Source organism: Asparagus officinalis, chromosome 1 (genome assembly GCF_001876935.1).
Source record: "Asparagus officinalis chromosome 1, Aspof.V1, whole genome shotgun sequence".
Classification (NCBI taxonomy): domain Eukaryota; kingdom Viridiplantae; phylum Streptophyta; class Magnoliopsida; order Asparagales; family Asparagaceae; genus Asparagus; species Asparagus officinalis.
Window position 1 is genome coordinate 37,072,322 of NC_033794.1, and position 19,567 is coordinate 37,091,888.

The 19,567-nt window shown below is 42.5% G+C and overlaps 1 protein-coding gene across 3 annotated transcripts in view; it reads right to left on the minus strand.

The window, feature by feature from the left end:
• LOC109842192 (E3 ubiquitin-protein ligase CCNB1IP1 homolog) overlaps window positions 18,785–19,567 on the minus strand; it is a 4,614-nt gene continuing 3,831 nt past the window's right edge. For all 3 annotated transcript variants that reach the window (XM_020411100.1, XM_020411105.1, XM_020411094.1), the window contains one exon: window positions 18,785–18,821. In XM_020411100.1, coding sequence (XP_020266689.1) covers window positions 18,815–18,821 — 7 coding nt within the window. In that variant the 3' untranslated portion in view covers window positions 18,785–18,814. The remainder of the gene's footprint in view (window positions 18,822–19,567) is intronic.

Here is a 19,567-nt window from a genome sequence, read left to right on the forward strand (position 1 = left end):
AGGGGTTATTGATTGTGATAAGTTAGGGCCAAGTGGGATAATTGTTCCTATTGAATAATTTTATACTCTTGGGATATTTTGAATGGGGTAAAGTGGGGCAAGTTGGGATAATGAGATATTTTGAAGCTTTGATATTGATAATTCATATAGGATAGTTGATGATGTGGCATCTTATTAAAATATAATATTTATATATCAATTAAGTCTAAATTAATTTATCCAACTAGTTTAGTATATTATTTAATATATTATTAAAATATAATATATTATTTTACTTTATACTAAAATATAATATGTTATACTATAATTACTAATTAATTATAACTATGTTTAATGTTATTAATTAATATATTATATTATAATTGTTATGATGTTCCCATTTGCCAAACATATGCAAAGCATAGACAAAGGACAGATGGACACATTTATGAAAGAACTTGGCTGCCTAAGACCAGCAGAAGTACTTATTCCGCCGACTCGTAGAATCTATGTTATCCATGTCAACTCGAAAGACGGGATCAGTCGACTTTCTCTTGAACTCACCAAGAGCCTACTCGACCGTCAATCCGACGCTTTGCAGGGATGACTCGAAGGGCGGTATTCCTCAGTTGATCTGAAGGATAATACCCGCCTCGAGTCTCTTCTTCTGACTATGTGTCACCATTGTGGCACACACTGGTCAGGTCTCATGACTTGTCACACCACCTGTACACTACCACACCATCACTTCCTGGATAATGCAGAGACGCGCCCTCCCATGCTGGAGTGACTCTTCCGCCAGTCGCCAGCCGACATCTGTAAATCAAAGGCCAACTCTGCTGCTAGCATGCCCTACCACACCATCACTTTCCGAATAATACGGAGACACGCCCTCCCATATTGAAGTGACTTCCCTGTCGCCAGCCGACACCTGTCAAAATGGGGATGACTCAGCTGCCAGCTTGCACTTCATCCCTGCCTTTCTATGCTCGATCAAAATGACGACACTGCCCTTCACACACTAAATATATATAAAGGTACTACCCTAACTTGAAAAGGAGGAGGGGACTTTTTTGGCAAAGAGAAGGGATCTCTCTCTCTCTCTCTCTCTCTCTCTCTCTCTCTCTCTCTCTAAAAATAACACTATACTAGCCTTCAAGAGTGGCAGATCACTAGATCTCCCTCTCACATGCACACAACCCCCCTAAAGAACCTCATCGTTTCCTGACATTCCCATTCCTCACTCAAGCTCACCAGCTCACTTGATCACCGAAGGAACCACGGGGGAACCGGTCCCCATCCTCTCACGAATTCTTTGCTTGTGTAACGTGATCGACAACCTCAGTTCAAGAACCAGACATAAAGTCGAAGAATAAGGTGGCCCCAGTTCGTCAATTTCCTCTACCTCATCTCGACGAGGGCCTAAGAGGAACTGATCCCGCCCTGGATCCAAGCTGACTGGCTGTGTGATCTTAGTCATCAACAATTTGGCACCCACTGTGGGGTTCTCCTTTCTATTTCGAGAAGATCTGCCAAGTTTGGACAAGGGCCCGACCATGTTCGCCCTACAAAATAACATTGGAGTTTGCGCCACCTAAGCTAAACGAAGCTTGGAGTTGTGTCACCCAAGCTAAGGACGTTTGGTCTTGGATGAGGAGAATAGACATAGTCATACTCCTCCATAGCCATAGAGACCATTTTGGGAGTATTTGCCAAGTTGATCATCCACACGATGGAAGACCTCCCATTACCGCCAAAGCTTCTTCATAAAATTCGCAACGGTTTTAAAGAAAGTAACTCCAGCTCTTCGGGGATGAGATTGCGGGAAAAACTCAAAGCCCACCGATTGATCTAACTTGTTAGGGACAATAGCCCCGACTTCTTGAGTTTCCAGGAAAGAATCCCACCACAAAAGTCACCTAAAGTTTTATGGTCGAAGCATGTGACCCGTATGATCCCTGCAAGGGAGATCTGTCCATCCATAGGATGATCCAACTCCCATTACTCTCAAGGTTTTCTCAAGGTAGATCCGCCTTCAAGACTTATATGAAAATTTAAACTCAGAGGAACCTTGGCTGAAGAGATGGTAAATAGTGATTCTGCCCACCCATCATCGAGTACTAGCAAATCACTTGCTACTATAAATGGCAAAAGCTAACTCAAGAAGTTCGGTATTGGTAACCTCGCCCTAAGCAAAGTCATCCCTCAGCAAAGACGCTCGACAAAGCAAACCAATTCTTAACCAGCAAGGTCCCTATATAGTCCTAGAAGAGTTGCGTTCCAACACCTCTCGACTAAAGACCCCAAACAGGAGAATCTTACAATACCCTTGAATGTTAAGCGCCTATGACGGCTATTATCCTATAGCATGTAAATTTCAATATCAATGGAATCCTCACCAAATAAGAATTAACTCTTGTCATTCAGCCTCAAGGATGCCAAAGACCTAGTCAACTTTCATAAGTTCTAGGCATTTGACTCCTTAATCGAATTCCAAGCCCTTGGTACCATTTCAGGAATAAACCTAAGGCACCAACTGTATGGTCGACTCCAACAGTCACATCTCGATCATATGGGATACCGAATACCTAGGCAGCTACGTAAGACCTAGGCACCTAACCTCAAGGTTGTCATTCAGCCTCAAGGCTGCCAAAGACCTAGTAAACTTTGATAAGTTCTAGGCATTCGACTCCTCAGTCGAATTCCAAGCCCTTGGTACCTTTTTAGGAATAAACCCAAGGCACCAACTCGATGGTCGACTCCAATAGTAGCCTCTCGACCATATGGGGATATCGAAGACCTAGGCACACACGTAAGACCTAGGCACCCAACCTTAAGGTTATCATTCAGCCTCAAGGCGGCCAAAGACCTAGTCAACTTCCATCAGTTCTAGGCATTCGACTCCTCAGTCGAATTCTAAGCCATTGGTACCTTTTTAGGAATAAACCCAAGGCACAAACTCTATGGTCGACGCTCACAGTAGCCTCTCGACCATATGGGGATACCAAAAACCTAGGCACCAACATAAGACCTAGGCACCCAACCTCAAGGTTGTCATTCAGCATCAAGGCTACCAAAGACCTAATCAACTTCTATAAGTTCTAAGCATTCGACTCCTCAATCTGTAAGCGTCTAAAAATACCTATAGGTATCCGCACGCAGCCCGAGACGAAGAGAAGGCGATGAACGTTATCATATGAGTCAAGAAGGATTATCCGAGTAGCCCGCGCTTCTCGGCCAGCCCCAAAGTGCCGACGGGCTTGTCGGTCAACCCCAAAGTGCCTGACAGGCTTGTCGGTCAGCTCCAAAGTGCTTGACAGGCTTGTTGGTCAGCTTCAAAGTGCCCGACAGGCTTGTCAGTCAGCTCCAAAGTGCCCGACGGGCTTGTCGGTAAGCTCCAAAGTGCCCATCGTGCTTGTCGGTCAGTTCCAAATACCATAAAGAAGCTAACGAGTGCATAAAGTAAGTTAGCAAAACGTACAAGTTAACAAGACAACCAGATACGTAAAACGGCAAAAAATACAAGTCTGCAAAATCGAGAAACATTGAAAACGTCAAAAGAGGTCCAAAACCCACGTGGAAATGCGTGTCCCTGATCGGTGACCCGTGGCCACGCGGGTTACCAAATGGTGCCGTGGCCACGCAGGTCACCCAATGTGACACCGTGGGTTGCCGGGTCACCCAAGGTGACCCGTGGCCCACCGCGGGTCACTCCAAGGGTGGACTCCTGCGCGGTGCACGGGTCAGGTCTGTCTAACCCGCACCCCCTGTCAATCAGCAGACGTCAACTTTTGTCTATAACCATAAAAACGCATTTTGCTTTATTTCGATCAGTTTCTTCTGTACCAGAACCTCCATAACTACTTGCAAATCATATCTAAACATGAGTGGGTGGTTGTTGACTAAAGATATCACTAAATATTCCATTCCTATCTGAATCAACCGATTTCGAAGCCTATAAATATGAAATGAAGGCTTCTGTTCTAAGGGGCGAATTATTATCAAGACGAGGAGGTGCTGCCGAACTTCAGAGCCAAGAGCCACGAATTTCAGCAAGGGCTAGCGAGATCTCGGTGAACTTCGGCATAAAGAAGGAGTCTTTCGAAGGATCTGAAGCCTGTTTCGACCTTTCTTTGAGATTAAACTTGGTCTTAATCTCGAGAAGAGTACTGATTTCGCTTGGTCGATATCAGTACTTCAGCGAATACTTCCTTTGTAAAGTAGGAGCTCTAATTAATCATTCTGTCAACTGGATCCGATCTGTAGGCGGTCCATAGATATCAACATCCCCGGCACTGGCGAAGATCTCACGCAAACAGAGACTAATAAATATGATCTGTGGGTTCTTTGAAAGAGATTGTAATCAATTATTTCCATTGTGTAAAAGTCTTATAAAAAGACTAACTTTTTTTGAGTTTATTGTAACACCTGAAGTTGTAATAGATTCAATCACAATGAAGAAAACAATTTCTGACGCAAACATGATGGCGACCACAGTGGGAGCCAGCAGCCTTTCTGTGAAGGCTGATGTGTCGCAACCTCGGATCCGAATCCCGGTTGACATAGAGGTCGAGTAGGAGTTCGACCAGGCCAAGTTTGAGGAATATATGTCGTCCTCCTCCTCTAGATCCTCCGCTTCTCGTAAGCGTAGGAAGATCAACGCCCTTGTTGCTACTACAATCACGCCTTGCAATGCCCCTCCGGCCTCTAACAAGGCTAGATCTGCAGATCTAGACTCCTCCTTAATCAAGGAGATAGCCGCTGGAGGCGCACCCACTTTATCGAAAAGAGCTCACCAAAGGCAGCGCTAAGTCCTTGCACGTCAATTCGCCAAGGCTTTGGAGCATGTAGATAGGATCCGTTATGAAGCGGATCTAAAATTCAAGGAGCATCGAGCGCCCTAACAGCGAACGAATGACCAACCCTGCAAGTCCTTAACGAATAAATGGATCCAAGTCAAAAGGATCTGTTTGACCCTTGAGGAATGCATCTAAAAGCACCGCGCACTACTTGTACATGTGCGAATTCTTGTGCAAAAGGCACAAAAGATACAAAAGAAGGACATAGCCAAGAAACAACCAAGGCTGCATCAAACTTGGAGGCCAAAGTCCGAAACAGTGGCCAAAAAGATAAAAAAATGCAAGTCACACCCAGGTGACCCGACCAGCCGTGGGTCACCCTAAGGTGACTCGCCCAGCCACAGGTCACCCCGAGGTGACTTGCCCAACCACGGGTCACCAAGTCCTGACCCGCGCTAGGGCTGAGACAGGAGACACTCCGCACCCGTTTTCCTGATTCCGTCGAGTTTCGCCCCTGCGTTGATTGATCCGATACTTCCAGTGAAGCCACGTGGCAGTGTAACTCATCTAGAGGTAAGAAAGCAATGACGGATCGTTTGGGTCCTTTGCACAAGAATCGAGACAAAGTTCTAATCAAACAGCGCTTGGGTTCGATGATTGAACCCCAAGCAACTCATCGAGCTGGGGGTCGCACTCGCCCTTACAACAAGTCTGAGCCTTCTCGTAAAGAGGAAACTCCAATAACTAACCGCCTCAGACTACGTGTCGAAGTCCGAGAGCCTGTTAAGGTCCCACGCTCACAAATGCATAGCTCAAAACGTGCGACTCTTGAGAGCGCTAACAAGACGTCAAACCCCTAGAAGGAAACGTTTTCATCTGACGACAACATTATACCTGGGAAGTCGTGCCAACACATGATAGGTTGCTTCGGTAATTATGCTTATGAGTTGTACTATCAGGCTTAGAATACGAACAGATCTCGAAAGAGAGATACTCGGGAGATGGACTTTCATTGTTCGTGTGCCAAACTCATCAGGGCAGTATTATCAACGGGTAGCTACCCTAAGACCGCTCCACAGAGAGTTTTGGTATTTCAAAGGCTTTCTTCTGAAGCATCAAATATTAAGCCAAGACGTTTCCGCAAGAAACGATCAGCCGTTCAAGATGACGAACTTCCAAAAGTCATAATTAACATGGCTGATAGAGGAAAGTCAACTCGACCTTCTAGTTCTAACCCACTCATATCGTATCGTCCAACCCGGTTGCGATCGGGAACCATTAGACAAAGGGAATATAAGAGAATACAAAGGGGATTATCCTCGGATGATGAAGCATCAGATGCCAACTCTGTAATTGCTTCTGACAATACGGCATCCAGCCCAGGACAATCCCGCGATGCACTTATGATCAACACTGAGCAAATGGCCAAAATCATCGAGGATGCTTTGGCTAAGTAAAAAAGAGAACTTCAAGTTCGAATTGGAAATGACCATGATGCGGATGAAGGAAGAGCATGACCAACAGTTTCGGGCTCTGTCCAATCAACTTGGTGAATCCAACCATCGTAACATTGCTAACCAAGCAGGTAGCGATTCAGATGTGGATGAGCACCTCCATGAAGACAACCCTCCGGCTGACCAAAACTCTAGGGGTGGCCCTACTGAAGACAACGACGTTAGGGTTGGTCCCACCAAAGATGACAATGCCGGGGGTGGCCATGTTGTTCCTCTTAGAAATCATCCAAAGCATGATACAGACGACGATGAGAAGATGAAAGACCTCGAGAGCAAAATCAACGCTCTGATGTCTGCTCGAGAGGTGAAGAAGACCGATATTCTGTGTTCCTATCCAAGAGAGTGGGAGTCGATCCCATATCCAGCGAAGTTCAACCTGATCAACTTCACACTGCTCGACGGGAAGGGCTCCACTACTCAACACTTGATTTATTTCAAGTCTCACTTAGGAGTGATCTCTGGCAACGAGCCTTTGATGGTACGGTCATTCGTTGGCACCCTTCGCTGGCCTGCCTTCGATTAGTACCATCGTCTCAAGCCTGGAAGCATCAATGGCTGGGATGACATAGAAAGCTTATTCCTCGGCAATTTCTTTGATGACAACGCCAATGTATCAATCAAGACACTCTTTGAGGAGAAATAGGAAGACGAAGAGACGGTCGACAACTTCATCAAGCGCTTTCGAAATAAGGCGATGAATTGTCGAGACCCAGTCACAGAGGACTTCATCCTCCAAACCAGTCATAAGAACCTATCCATTGATATTTTGGAAGTTATGGGAGTATCACCATTCAACGCCTGGAAAGAATTAAAGGTGCGCGGAGAGCAGGCCGAATGCTTCCTTAGAAGGAAGAAAGGCGAAAGAAGCTAACCGACGGCTAACCCTCCGAACTCAAGCTTTGTCTCCCATGGTAAGGGGAAGGCACCTGCAGCAGTTATTGATGTTAATCAGATGTCGCAACAACAACCCTGAAGACAGCAAAAGACTTTGGATCCGAGACTCCAAAAAGAGTACTCCTTCAAGGACGAAGACGTTCAAGCCATTTTTGAATCCCTCCTTGAGAACAACAAAATCAAGCTACCACCTATCACAAATCGAGAGGAAGCTGACAATACTTCGGATCCAAAGTATTGCGCGTACCACATGAAGATCCTTCATCCTACCAAGGCTTGCTTTGCTCTCAAAATAGCATCCAAACCTTGGTTGAAGATGGCATCATAACGCTAAATTAAGCCGAATGCACACTCCGAAGAGTATACGAGTATAAACTGATTCTCAATACTCCAACAGGTACACGAGTCTAAACGGTTTCCTAATTTTAACAGGAAGTTCCTGGAAGAATATCGTATGTGATATTCTTAAGGATAACCTGATCATTCAGCTGAATACAATGTATTCCTCTTTAGACCCAGTTTTGTAAAGAAAGCTGGGGGTGGATAATCTATATAATGGGAAGTTCCTAGAAAGTGTCATGCTTGGTATTCTTAAGGATAACCCGGTTACTATAAACGGGGATAAATGAGAAACTCCTACTCGGACTCTGAATGTTTCTAAGGGTCAATTTCACCAACTCCTTCTGTAATCTTCCAAGCACCCTTTTGCTGAGACGAGATTTGATCACTTTGTTGGATCAATCTTCCCTCACGAAACTCTCACGGTGTAATTGTGGAGTGCTTGACGATTCATAGTTCCCCACCACAAAATCCATCACTGATCAAATCAATTAACAGTGGGACCACTAAAACTCTTTCTGGTCTAATCCACTCAAACTTCCAATGTGTCTGTGCACTCAACATTCCCATTATTAGAGTCCGGACATAGTATTTGGAATTTTAATATCCTGATCGTTGACGATTTTCAAACCCCTCTTTGTTAAGTATTTGTCACTTAACACCAGGAATCCCCTTTAAGTGATTTGTACGAATCAACACTCCTGCTATAATTTGTACTCATACTCTCACTGTCCACTCGGTCAAACCTTCCTACAGTTAGGATCATCTCAAACCTCCCACTTGGTCAAACCTTCCTACAGTTAGGGCCACAACCAAAATCCCCTCTCGATTCCTCTTATGAACGAGAGGTCCACAAATCGAGCGATCAAACCTTCCTATAGTTAGGATCATCTAAAACCTCCTACTCGGTCAAACCTTCCTACAGTTAGGACCACAACCAAAACCTCCTCTCGATTCCTTCCATGAACTAGAGGTCCACTTTCAAATTGAGTGATCAAACATTCCTACAATTAGGGTCACCTCAAACTCCCACTTGTTCAAACCTTCCTATAGTTAGAGTTAAAACCGCAATTTACTCTCAATAAACGAGAAATTCACCTTTAGTTCGGTAATCAAACCTTCCGACAGTTAGGATTATCTAAATCTTTTCGATTCTCGGAGTGGAGATCCCACTCTTAGTTTCACCTTCTCGGATTCTTAAAGTGGAAATTCCACTTTGACTTTCCTTTGTAACTAGAGATAGAATATAAAATTCTTTATTTCCAGTATCGGGTTCGTCTTTGCCCCAATAGAAGACACCATCCTTCAACTCTAAAATCTGTGCTTCACACGTACGAGGAATTTTATCCTAAAGCCTAAGTAGGGATAAGTCAACGTCTAACACGCGTTGCCGATTTTATCTTTCACCGAGTGAAGAAGACACCAGAATCTAAATCTGGAGAATTTTATCCCGAAGCCTAAGCAGGGATAAGCCTACGCCTAACACGCATAGCCGGTTTAATCTTTCACTGAGTAAAGAAGATACCAGAATCTAAATCTGGTGAATTTTATCCTGAAGCCTAAGTAGGGATAAATCAGTGCCTAACACGTGTTGTCGGTTAGTCCTTGACCATAAAAAAAGATAAAAGCCCACATATTCGACATTGTAGCAGGCCGTTATTAATAACGCCAAAATCCGTACCTTACACGCGTTGAGAACTTTATCTCGACTCCTAAATAGAGATAAGCATACGCCTAACACGCATAGCTGGTTTAATCTTTTGCGGAGTGAAAAAGACATCAGAATCCAAGTCTAGGGACTTCTATCCCGAATCCTAAGAAGGGATAAGTCAGCGCCTAACACGCGTTATTGGGTAATCTATTCCTGTGAGAAAGATAAAGTCTACGTATTTGTAGACGGTAAAAAATACCTCTATGGGTCTACAGGAAATTTGCCTACGAGAAGAGCTCGCACGCCCAGTTCTCTGGCACGGACCTAAACCGCGTAGACGTCGACTGTACTCAAGTCCAGGTTCGCCTAACTGTCGACTCACCAGCACGAGTTAGGGTCGATCAGGATGGCGGAAATTCGCTCTTCGCTCAACTCGCCTGCCCGAGTTCGGAGTCGAATCCGCCAGCAAGCCCCAAAACCGTCAGTACAGCTGGGTATCCACTACCCCACATGCTGAGATGGACCTTCCCATCTCTCTCGACCCGAAGCGGTCGACCGGACTTTTTTGCGGTCGACCGCGAGCCAAGTCAGAAACTTACTAAAGGTCCAGAGAGTTTCGCGGTCGACCGATGCGGTCGACCGTGGGAAAATTTTAGCTCACGGTCGACTGCAGCGGTCGACCGTGAATGTTTCTGCTGCCCACTGACGAGTGAGCTCAGGTGCGGTCGACCGTGGTGGTCGACCACAATCTGATACACTCCAAAAAAACTAATTTTGACTAACTTGAAATATTTGTGAAATATTCATTTGACCTCTGAAAATTGTAAAACTTTGTAAGCTATTTTTAATACCAAAAACAAATTGTTTGGAAAAAGAATTTTACAGATAGGTCCTCATACTTGTGAAAAATAGTATTTTGTAAAATACGTTCAAAACTATAAGTATGAAAACGTGTGTGTTGATATCCCAATAGCTTTAGATGAAATCTAAACTATTTGCCTATATTCTAGCACTAGAGAGAAAATAAAACCTAGCTAATATCCTCACGAGAATACAATTCTTGAGTCTTGATATAGCTTGAGTTTTGGATGAAGCTTCTAATTGAATTTGGTGTTCTTGAAATAACGTTGCCTCACCACTATGCCTCCTCCTCCTTTGGATATCATCGTTGTAGCGCATATTCTATCCAATCCTCCATTTTTTGGCACTAAAAAGCTTGATATATGAAATCACTACATTTGCACTCAATAAGCCATTAGTACCGATAATGGTGGTTGTAAAACATCATCAAAACATAAGGGATAACAATTTGCTCTAGGAGGGATTGGTTTTCCAACTTTGAGGAGTTGGAAAGAAGGGATATCGTGCTTATGGTTAATGATCACGTATGCCCTATTAGTGGTATTAGTACAATCCGAATCAGGATGTGTGACAGAGTGACTAGGAAGCTGAAGGAAGTGAGGTTCGTTCCACAGTTGATGAAGAACATCATTTCTCTTGGGACTTTTCAAGCAGCAGGCTATCGTGTAATCTTAGAGAATACCACTTTGAAGGTCATAAAAGGGTCTATGGTGGTGATCGAAAGTACTCTAGAGGGGGGGTTGAATAGGGTATGTACTAATCTAATCCGATTTAATGCCAATTTAAAAATTATTAACAAATATATCCTATCAAGAATGATATACAATAATTAAATGCAAGGATATGTAATATAAACAAGGACACAATAACATGAACAAATGGCGATATGAAATATAACAAAGCACAAAAGAAATATGCTAATGCCAAACTCAAACACAAGAAAATGATCACGAAGTTAGGTCCTTCCGACCTACGTCTCTGCTCCCACTCTTGGGGAGAATTCACTACACAACCGGGTATTCGACGCTAACCCGAAAAATATTTACAACAACACAATCTCAGTTTTCTAGCTCATCGAAAGCTTTCACAATAATCTAGAGTCTGAAAATAATCAACTACATGTGGAGTTTTGCAATAACTACGAAGTATAATAAGTAGCTAAATGGACAACTAAGAAGTCCCATCAACCTGCGACTCTCAGTGTGCCAGATTTGCTGCCTGAAAGAGGGGAAATAACGAGCATCAAAGCACTAGCGAGATCATCACTGCCTCTCCCCAGGGGAAGGGGTAGGAATATATAAGAAAATAGAGTCAGTACTTATATATATCAAATCATTCATATAGCTCTCTATGAAAAACAAATAGTCAAGGAAACATACTCAAATCCCCAACATAAAGAATAAATACATCATCTCGAATTACATCCGAGTAGCCTACTCTAATATAAGAGGATGTCAACCAAATAAAAACAAATACAATTGCCATCCATGACGGGTGTGCCAAAATCTTAAAGGAAATACCCTACTCACGGGTAATCTATCATGGAAGTAAAACTTACAACTAATCAAATATCTATGTGTGCATCATCTTGTGCTATAGTGATACTCTTGTAATGCTCTTACTCAATCACTCTACGATAATAGGATTTATTATCTCCCTATTCCGGATACATGTAATAACGATACTATTGTAATACTCTTACTCAATCGTTCTGCGGTGATAGGTTTCATCTCTCTATTTTCGGATACGTGAAAGATCAAATACTAGTCATATGTATTTATAAATTTTAACTTATGACAAAAGTATGTTAATTTAACACAAACCAAGACTAAGTGCACATATCTCAATGTGCAAGTCCATATCTGAAGTTCACCATCATCCCAGGTGTTTAACAAGTTTTAACATTTTAGATAATCATCACAAGGTCGAGAGAAACGCTTGACAAACCGAAATCAAACCAAAACCATACACAGGCCAACATCAGACTTGCGGTCGATCGTGGAGGTCGACCGCGACGGGCTCCAGAGACTACCCAGGTCTCAGCCCTGCACGCGGTCGACCGTAGCGGTCGACTGTGAGCCCAAAATCCAGTTTTTCCAGATTTTTGTGTGTGTCGTATTCACGTCGTATTTTTATGTTTTAAACATGATAAAAACTTCATGAATCTTGCATACAAATATGTTACAGCAGATAGAAATATCTGGAAATAAAATCAACATATATAACCATGATTTTATGCATTATATTTATATTCAAAACCCTAAAACATGCATAAAAGCTCAAAACGATGAATCAAACTTCTTTCTTTAGATTAACCACATTTTAAAATCATCTTCAGATCTTAAATACATCTGTAAAATTTGTTCTCAACCTTTTTAGCATGAAAAGACCTAATCTTTATACATATAATACAAACGAGTTGTCTTTTATTCATAATCTAGTCATTTAGGCTCTACAAAACATGTTTAAATCTCTTTAAAAACATTTTGAAAACTAGGAGGGGGATTAGCAGAGATGATACTCACCTGAGATTATCGAAAAATATTTTAGAAGCAAGGTTGAAAGAGATCTCCACTCCAAAAACTAAAAACCAAGAAAAAAACCCAGCTCGAAGGCCTCCAATCTTCTCCAAGAAATCAAACTAGGGTTTGGGAGTTTTGGTGGCTGTTAGGGTTCTTAGGAAAATTAAGAAAAACATGAAAAAATTCATATATATATATATATATATATATATATATATATATATATATATATATATATATATATATATATATATATATATATATATATATATCCCCCCCCCAAGAGGATTTCGTCCTTGAAATTCCGCAGCCACATCTCAAAGCTCAAAAACTGGGAAAACACAATAAGAAGGTGTATTTCATACATAGAAAACCTTCTGCACCCATCTCATAGTATTAGCACAATGATATTTAAAGTTAACAACTTAGAATGCAAACATTCTCACCTAAATCCCTAACTAAACAAAATTGATACGTCGAGCGAAATAATCCAAACAAGGAAACCCTCATGTATATACCATATGTTTCAAATGATTAAGGATCAGGTGACAATATCCCCATTCTAGTATTAAAGGTAAATATAAATGTGTCTAAACAACATAGATAATGATAATTATCAAAGCATTAACATCATACCTGTCCAAATAGGTGCGGGTAGTCGTGACGAACATCCTCCTCGTGCTCCCAAGAAATCTCTTCGGCTCCTTGCCGGTTCCACTGAACGCGGGTAGTCGTGACGAACATCCTCCTCGTGCTCCCAAGAAATCTCTTCGGCTCCTTGCCGGTTCCACTGAACTTTCACTAATGGAATGACTTTATTTCTAAGCTTTTTATTCTCTCTAGCAAGTATACATACCAGAATCTCTACGGTAGTCAAGTCATCCTGAATCTCAATCTCTGGTGAGTCAATCACTCTCTGCTGCTTATCATCTCGCAGATGCTTCTTAAGCATCAAAATATGAAAAACGTCGTGTACACTCGACACCGATGCTGGCAGGTCTAACATGTAAGAAACAGTGTTAATGCGCTCGATGATCCTGAAAGGACCAACATATCTAGGGGCAAGCTTTTCCCGTCTACCGAAACGCTGAACACCCTTCATCGGTGATACTTTCAACATAACTAAGTCTCCGACCTGAAACTTTAAAGGTCGTCTCCGCTGATCTGCATATCTCTTTTACCGACTCTACGCTCCACGAATGCGCTCTCGAATCAATACTACCTTTTTCGTGGTTTGTCTAACTAACTCCGGACCAATCAATAGACTATACTCTGACTCTACCTAATATATGGGTGATCTGCAAGGTCTCCCGTACAAAGCTTCATACGGTGCTATCCCGATGGTAGCTTGATAACTGTTATTATATACAAATTTAATCAGTAGGATGTGATCCTCCCAGCTACCCTGAAAATGCATAATGCACGCTCTTACCATGTCCTCTAAGATCTGATTCATCCTCTTGGTCTGACCATCTGTCTGGGGGTGAAAAACACTAATAAATGACAACTGACCACCAAAAGCATCATGAAAACTCCTCCAAAAATGAGATGTGAAGACTGAGCCCCAATCTGATACAATCATCTCTGAGACTCCATGCAATCTAACAATCTCCCGAATGAAGATCCTTGCATACATATCTGCCATATAAGTCATCCTCATTGGTAATAAATATGCAGAATTAGTCAACCTGTCCACTATAACCTAAATAGATTCATTTCCTTTTTTTGACTTAGGCAACTCCACTATGAAATCCATGGAAATATCTGCCCACTTCTACTCGGGAATGGGTAAAGTCTGTAGGGTTCTTGTAGGTCTCTGATGTTCTGCCTTAATCTGCTGACATGTAAAATAGTTAGCCACATACTCTGAAATCTCTCTGCGCATACCACTTCACCAGAAATGCCTCTTCAGATCCTTGTACATTTTCATCATGCCTGGATGCACTGTATATCTTCTACGATGTGCCTCATCAAAAAGTTTCTTCTTTAGTTGAAAATTGTTCGACATAACAATTCTACCCTTCATCCGAAGGCCTCCATCTATCCCTATAGTCAAATCATCCTTGGACTCTTTGGAAATGTCCCCCTTACAGGTTTGAATCTAAGAATCCTCTATCTGAGCTTCGACCACTCTATCTCTCCAAAATGGCTGTACAGATAAAGCTCCTAAAAACACACGGCTCCCGCCAATCTCTGACCTGAAATCAAAGTGATTGAGGATATTAAGACCCCGATGAAGTGAACACCTCAAAGCTGCTAGCCCACGACGACGCTTCCTGCTTAATGTATTTGCTACCACATTCGCCTTTCCCGGATGATACTGAATAGCAAATTCATAATCCTTAATAAATTCTATCCATCGACGCTATCTCTGATTAAGTTCTTTTTGAGAAAAGGGGTATTTTAAACTCTGGTGATCCGTGAATAGCTCAAACTGTACTTCGTACAAGTAATGTCTCCACGCCTTTAGTGCAAATACCACCGCTGCTAGCTCCAAGTCATGCATAGGGTAGTTCTGCTCATGAGTCCTTAACTGCCTTGAAACATAAGCTACAACTCTCTGGGTTTGCAGCAATACACCTCCAAGACCCAATAAGGATGCATCAGTGTAGACAACAAAAGTCTTATCACTGCTAGGAATGCATCAGTGTAGACAACAAAAGTCTTATCACTGCTAGGAATAACCAAAACTGGTGCTGAAGTCAATTTAGTCTTCAAAGTCTCAAATGCCTTCTGGCACTCTATGCTCCAAATAAACTGTACACCCTTCTTAGTAAGATGTGTAAGCGGTGTGGCAATCTTCGAAAAGTCCTGAATAAATTTTTTGTAATAGCCTGTCAGGCCTAAGAAGCTACGAATCGCGGTAACTGTCTTCGGTGACTCCCAATCAAGTATGGCTTCTACCCTAGCCGGATCTACTGCAATACCCTCCCGGTTGATAACGTGACCCAAAAATCTGACATCTGATAACCAGAATTCACACTTACTAAATTTAGCATACAACTGGTGCTCTCTCAATATTTGCAATGCTAACTTCAAATGCTGCTCGTGCTCGGCCTCCGACCTCGAATAGATAAGGATATCATCAATGAAAACTATCACGAACTGGACCAAATAAGGACGAAAAACCTGATTCATCAAATCCATAAATATTGTGGATGCATTGGTCAGCCAGGTTTCATTCAGTACGAGAGGTGGCAAATGCTGCCATGGCTCAGGAGACAGATACAACCGTATTCATCAAGGGCAAGGAAAATGGTAAGTCAGGATAGTCCGAGGACAAAGGAAAGGGTAAGAGACCATTTGAAGGCTCAGGAGGACCCCATCAGCAGGGTAAGGGTCCGCATCAGTAGGGTCCCCATAAGAAGGTCCATCAGCAGGACCTAAGAGCGTAGCAGCAACGTCGATTTCAGGGAGCTTGTTATAATTGTAACAAGATTAGACACAGAGCAGCAGAGTGCTGCAATGCACCCATAGTAGGCCAGCAGGTCAGGACTCAGCAGCATCAGCAAAATCACACTCAGGAACGTGGTTAGGGCCAACAACTGAGGATTGAGGCACCCCCAGTAGTCCCGAGGATTGAGGGACAGGTTCGAGCAATCCAGGAGACCCAACAGAGACAGATGGCACCATTCACTGTAGGTGATGCAGAGCAGCAGACCGGTAGAGTGTATGCAGTTGTTCCTCGTGATCATGGCGCGAGCGGAGCTGTGGTGGAAGGTACGTTCCGTGTGAACTCCTTTCTAGCACGTATTCTTTATGATTCTGGCGCTTTGCATTCTTTTATCTCCTATGATTTTACGGTTAGACTTCAGCTTGTAGCTCAGCCGTTATATTTTCCTTTATCTGTATCCACTCTTTTGGGAGAGATGTCTCTATTAGAGAATGTTTGTAGGAGATGCATCGTCAGCTTGGACGATTCTGAGTTCGCGATTGATTATATCGTGTTGCATATGTCTGAATTCGATGTGATTCTTGGTATGGATTGGCTATCTTCCTACCATGTGAGTATCGACTGTTTTGCGAAAACAGTCACTTTGCGAGCATTTGATGGGTCTGAGTTAGTGGTAGCTACCTCCAGAGGCAACCAGTTTGCGAAGTCATTTTTGGCATACGTAGAGGATGTGATATTGCGGGATCGGGGTGCAGATTTGAGTGAGATGCGAGTAGTCTTAGAGTACCTGAACGTCTTCCAGGACATACCAGGATTACCTCTAGTGAGAGAGGTTGAGTTTTGCATAGAGTTATAGCCAGGCACCGCACCGATTTCTCGAGCTCCCTACCATATGACGCCTGCTGAGATGAGGGAGCTACAGATCCAGATAGATGAGTTGTTATCTCAGGGCTTCATTCGACAGAGTCATTCTCAAGAACGGGCAGAGATGCACTCCATCATCGGCGAGCAAATGAATGACTAGAACAAGCTCCTCCTCTCCTTCATCAACCGTCGACACCCTCAACATCTCATCATCCATCCTATTCTCAGCGGCCACGGGCATGATGATGCTCGTCAACAAAATTAAACCCAACCCCATAAAGAGAACTCCATCAAAATCCAAACTTGGTCGCGAAAACCAAAGGCCCAAGCACCCACAATCAAAATCCAAGCGCCCACAACCAAAACCAAAGGCACACGACCAAAACCAACCCCAATGAGATCCTACTTAAAGGCCCTAGCATACGACATCGGCGGCGTAGCGGTGGTGGAGCTGAGGTTCCCAGCGAGGGTGGAAGAGGAGATGGGAGGCGGCGCGATGGTGACGGTGGGGGCTATGACAGAGGATGGAGTCGACGAGGTCGAGGGGAGACGGAGGCGGCGGAGGTGCCGGTGGTGTTGGAGGTTCCTAGCGAGGTTGGAGAGAGGGTGGAAGAGGAGATGAGTTTGTTGGAAGAGAAGGAGCAGATCTGGAGAAGATGTGGAGAAGAAGAAGAGGGTAGTTTGGGGATTTAATGTCTTGAAAATTGTAAAAGGGGCTGAATCACCTAGATTTTTTTTTTGGGGGGCTAATGAACATTAGAAAAAGTTCAGGGGGCTGAGACACATCAGGTTTGTATTTTTGGGACCTTGAAGCAATTTTTTTTAAATATAATTGTTGCATTCTTTCTTGAAAACGACAATATTATGATATTTGGATCATATTTTGCTATTTTTGAATTTCTGATGCAAAATTTATAATCTGTTATTCTGGGAATTATTCTTATTATTATTTTGTTAGTTATCTAGGAACTCTAGTGGGAAATGTTCTCACTGAGCTCTAGCTCACCCCGTCGTTTTTAAAATTTTCAGATCCGGAGTAGCTTCATTCTAGCCAAACTTTTGGTTATGACGTTTTGCTGAGAGGCGTTATATAGAAAGCCTCCTTTTTGATGTTACATACAGTCAACAGTGTGCTTTGTTTTGTAAAATGCTTATAACGGTGAGCTTGTGGGTTGTAAGCACCGATTATATATGTATATAGTTGCTCTGAACTTCTATCATCAACAGGTTCATGAATATTTTGAGATTAACTATGTGATATGAAGTGTCAGCTTGACTCGTGCATAAGACTTGTCTCGTGCACGGGTCGCTACTGTCGCGTACCCCGTATTTTATGAATTTCCGCTGCAGTTTCGAGGTGTGACATGTTAGCTATAAGAATCCTATTATTACATTCAGTTTAGTTAAGGACCAATGTCCTCACTAAGTTAATCACTGCATCATTCATCATGTCAAATACAAAAAAGCTATTTGGCTCGCGGTTCAACCGCGAGCGCTCAACTTGCAGAGAGGTGAACAGGGGGGCGGGTCCCACTGCGGTTCAACCGCGAGCCAAACAGTAGAGTTCTGTCAAATATTGCCAAAGTCAACACGTATATCAGTTGCAGATTTCATCATCTGACTTGGACATAATTCAAATCATGACAGCTATAGTCCAGCTCCTGTGACGATGCCCATATGGACATTGGATATACATCTGCGAAAAAAAAAGAAATAACCCGCAGCAGTGAACAGATCCGTACGTTACACAAGGACATGGTTTTCATAAGATTGATAAGCTTTATTTTGAGTATATTAAGCAACCGGTTCTCATACAGAATTTGTTTCATCACAGTAATCATAGTCAAACACCTCGACAACTAGTGTTATTTTCCATCTCTTCTCAAAATGTTATAAGAACGAACAAAGATTTTAACGAACAACTTCCATCTTTTCAAAACGCCAAGACTGTTTCATCACAACTATTCATACACAGAAGGGTCCAACTTTCGACCGTTTTATAACCTGGGGGGAAAAAGCAAGATTGATCAGAAAATTTTTGTCTTTCAGATTTGACTGACATTGGTAATACTTACACAAGACAACAATCAGAAGACAATATGCCTACTGAGCAATATTTTTCATTTGGCTCCTAATAATTCCCATACACAAAGTACAGCAAATCTATTAAGCACGCTGTTTTTGAAGGGACAAATTCAAAAAAAAAAAGAATTAAAAAACCCAAGGCTTTGGGGTGACTCAGATAACCCCATGAAACTTTTTAACTTTTCACAACATACCTCCCTAACGGCATTACTATTCAACATCAAATTACCCAGATACCCTCAATGAAAAAAACCCACCAATATTCTGATTAGTTGCAAATAAAATAAATAAATAAATAAATAAAAGAACACTTCGCGAAAAGGCGGTATTTAGTAAAAAAGCAAAAGCCAAATCACCCAAACTTCCCCTTTATTTTAATACTAGAATATGAAAATAAGGATATGTAGGGGATTATTTATTACTGAGGGGTATGTTGGTCAATTAAAGCTCTGTGCTCGGTACATGGGTTTGGAGGTGGGGATTAAAACCAACGCTGTTTACTTGAGGGTTTCATGGGATAAGTGTTGGGAGTTTAGGCAAACAAACAAAATTCTAGGGGATTTCGTGGGAAATGCCCCAAAGGTTTTGGGGGCTTTTGGGAAATTTACCCTTTTTTATATCATCACAACCAGAAGTTACGAATTAAAAAAAAAAAAAAAAAAGGA